The sequence below is a fragment of the Mustela putorius genome, unplaced genomic scaffold, assembly GCF_011764305.1.
Source record: "Mustela putorius furo isolate JIRA1106 unplaced genomic scaffold, ASM1176430v1.1 tig00000127_pilon_pilon_pilon, whole genome shotgun sequence".
Classification (NCBI taxonomy): Eukaryota; Metazoa; Chordata; class Mammalia; order Carnivora; family Mustelidae; genus Mustela; species Mustela putorius.
The window spans coordinates 540,630-543,763 of NW_025421288.1; the positions used below are offsets into that span (position 1 = coordinate 540,630).

General features: G+C 39.3%; 1 protein-coding gene across 1 annotated transcript; it reads right to left on the reverse strand.

Moving 5' to 3' along the window:
* Positions 1-1,967: 1,967 nt before the first annotated feature.
* Positions 1,968-2,909, reverse strand: LOC101680002 (olfactory receptor 4C45-like). Its single transcript, XM_004763223.1, has one exon. The coding sequence runs from the start codon at positions 2,907-2,909 to the stop codon at positions 1,968-1,970; it is 942 nt and encodes a 313-aa protein (XP_004763280.1).
* Positions 2,910-3,134: the final 225 nt, after the last annotated feature.

The following is a 3,134-nucleotide window of genomic DNA, read 5'->3' on the forward strand; positions in this document are numbered from 1 at the left end:
TTTAAAGGCATTTGTGTCCCAGAATGGGGAGTTGGTGGGGGGCTAGCTTTTAGTGTCCAGAGATCTGCTCATAGGTCCCATTAGATTCCTTGCTGAGATAGTAACTCTCTTCTCTGCTGTCCCTACTCATATCCAGATGCCTTTTATGACTTATTGTAAAGTGAAGTGAGCATGGCACAGATGTTTGGTCCTCCTGTGATCATGGTTAGTGAATGGTGGTTGGTAGTGGTGTTCTTGGCCTCCTCTTGTCAGCAATCATTGTCCCTGGCTTACTTTCTGTGCTGATGACATCTCTGAAGGCTGTAACCATGTCTGGGCAATTTCACTAATTTTTAGTTGATTCATCTTTTTCAATATAAATCATTTAATTCCCACAATTTAAGAGATTATGCAATGTTATTTCCATTGTACAGATTAAAACAATCAGTAGAGAGATGAAGCAAAATGCTTACATCAAAATATTAATTGATGCCAGAGATAAGGTGAGAAATCAAGCCTATTTGATCCAAAGCTCTTAATATCTGACTTCAAAGCATCTGACTGTTTCTGAATCTCTCCTAGAATTTCATTATGTACCCTTATGTTTCTTTTCTGTAATCCAGATCTGTGGTCATTGTTCAATTTGTGACACATACATGTTCCTACATCACTGGTAATTTCCAGGTGTTCAGACTCTGTCCTTGTCCATGTCTAAAACACATCTTTAACATACAGATATTTTCTGCCTTAATCTACAGACTTGATCACTCCTATTTCTTTTGCATCAGCAGTTCTGCCTCTAATATTTCTGTAGACAATTGCATACTACAGGAAATGGAGGTGATGTAGTTTTAAAAAAGTATCTTTCTGTACAAGTGTTCTTTTCTAGGGCTTGTGGGAAGAAAAGAGTTTTTATTATTGTGGTGCAGGGGCATCTGTAAATCTCTAAAATTTGGGTAGATAAGAAAAGGTATATTTGGATCAACGAACAAATGGATAAGGAAGATGTGGTCCATATATACTATGGAGTATTCTGCCTCCATCAGAAAGGATAAATACCCAACTTTTGTAGCAACATGGATAGGACTGGAAGAGATTATGCTGAGTGAAATAAGTCATGCAGAGAGAGTCAAGTGTCATATGGTTTCACTTATTTGTGGAGCATAACAAATAGCATGGAGGACAAGGGGAGATGGAGAGGAGAAGGGAGTTGAGGGAAATTGGAAAGGGAGGTGAACCATGAGAGACTATGGACTCTGAAAAACAATCTGAGGGTTTTGAAGGGGTGGGGGGGGTGGGAGGTTGGGGGATCCAGGTGGTGGATATGGGAGAGGGCACGGATTGCATGGAGCACTGGGTGTGGTGCAAAAATAATGAATACTGTTATGTTGAAAAATAAAAAATTTAAAAAAATGCTGAAAAAAAGTCTTTATTTTTAAAATCTCAAAAGAAAGAAAGAAAGAAAGAAAGAAAGTACTTCTTGAAGACTCCCTGGTGTTCTTTATGTTTTTGCATATATACTTTTATTCTTTTGAAATAAAACTTCATTCTAGCTGAAGTATAGCATGTGGAGAGTGCTCAGGAATATTGCTGTTTCCCTGTTTCATACCCACAATCAGTGGAACATTATGATTTTTGTGGCCCGTTACTATATTGTCCTCATGAGCCCTTTTCCTCCCTTAAAAATATTAAAATTACATTTTATAAAAGCATTGGTCTAAAGATGATTATACTGCACATTGGATTTGGATTACTTTCATTTTTTCCTCCTACTTTAAAAGAAATTAACCATTTCCAGGGCTCCTGGAATTATTGTAGACTCTAGGCACCATGCTTACTTTGTCTTAATGGGTGTGATGATCCTGCCCACAAAATATATGCTTCTGAAGAAAAGTGATCCAGACAGGATAATTGACTGTCTCATGTCTAATCAACTAGGAAGGATAATAAATCTCTAAATTTCCACTAGATGTTTTTATGTAAATACTCTAATCCCAAGTTTCATTATTACCAATTTTCATTATTTGCCCCCAGAGTTTCTTCATGACATTTTTCACTTCTGCATTTCTGAGGGTATAAATTAAAGGGTTTAACATGGGAGTTACTAAGGTAAAGAACACAGCCACAGCTTTGTCAGCGGGGAAGGAAATCATGGGTCTCAGATACATGAATAAACAAGGTACAAAGAATAAGATGACAACAGTGACATGAGAAGCACAAGTAGACAGGGCTTTGCGACGCCCTTCAGAGCTTTTAGTCCTCAGGGAGCAAAGGATGACAATGTAAGAAGCAACCAGCATAGAAAAAATGAGCAGACATTGTGACCCACTGTTAGCGGCAATCATGGGCCCCAAAGTGTGAGTGTCTGTACAGGCTAATTCCAGGAGAGGTATTAAATCACACATAAAATGGTCAATGGCATTGGGGCCACAGAATGGCAACTGGACTATGAACAATACCTGGATCCCTCCATGCAGAAAGCCTAAAATCACAGCCATTCCCACCAAGAAAGAACAGACAGGTCGGCTCATGACGGTCATGTAATGCAAGGGCTTACAGATGGCTACATAGCGGTCATAGGCCATGACAGCTAATAGGGTGATCTCTGCTCCAGCAAAGAAATGTTCAGCAAAGAGCTGAGTCATGCAGCCATTGAAGGATATGGTGTTCTTGTCAGAAATCAAGTCAAAGATCATTTTGGGTGCTATGGAAGAAGAGTAGAAAGCATCTAAAATGGACAAGTAGGACAGAAAAATGTACATGGGAGATCCCAGGGCTGGGCTGATGAAGATGGTGATGGAGATGAGGAGGTTACCTGCCATTGTGATCATGTAGGTGATTAAAAACACAGCAAATAAGAATTTCTTCAGTTCTGGGTTCGGAGTCAGGCCCAGCAGAATGAATTCCGTTACATTGCTTATCCTTCCCATGGAGTCAGCTTGGGTTATAAGTCTACGGTCAATCTGGAAAGATCACAGAATTTTGAATTCAACACTGAAATCTTCCATCACCTCCATCACTTCCATCACCATCCATTCAACTTGAAATTTTCCATCAAGATCCAGGAGGTCTGACTAAAGAGGAAGCCACAGCTTCCACTCATCACAACTGCTTTGGAGATATTTGTAAAAAAGAACAGTAAGATATTAAATTTC

Excerpts from the sequence above, each read along its gene's own strand:
- LOC101680002 (XM_004763223.1), bottom strand. The coding sequence starts at position 2,909 with ATGGGAAGGATAAGCAATGTAACGGAATTCATTCTGCTGGGCCTGACT.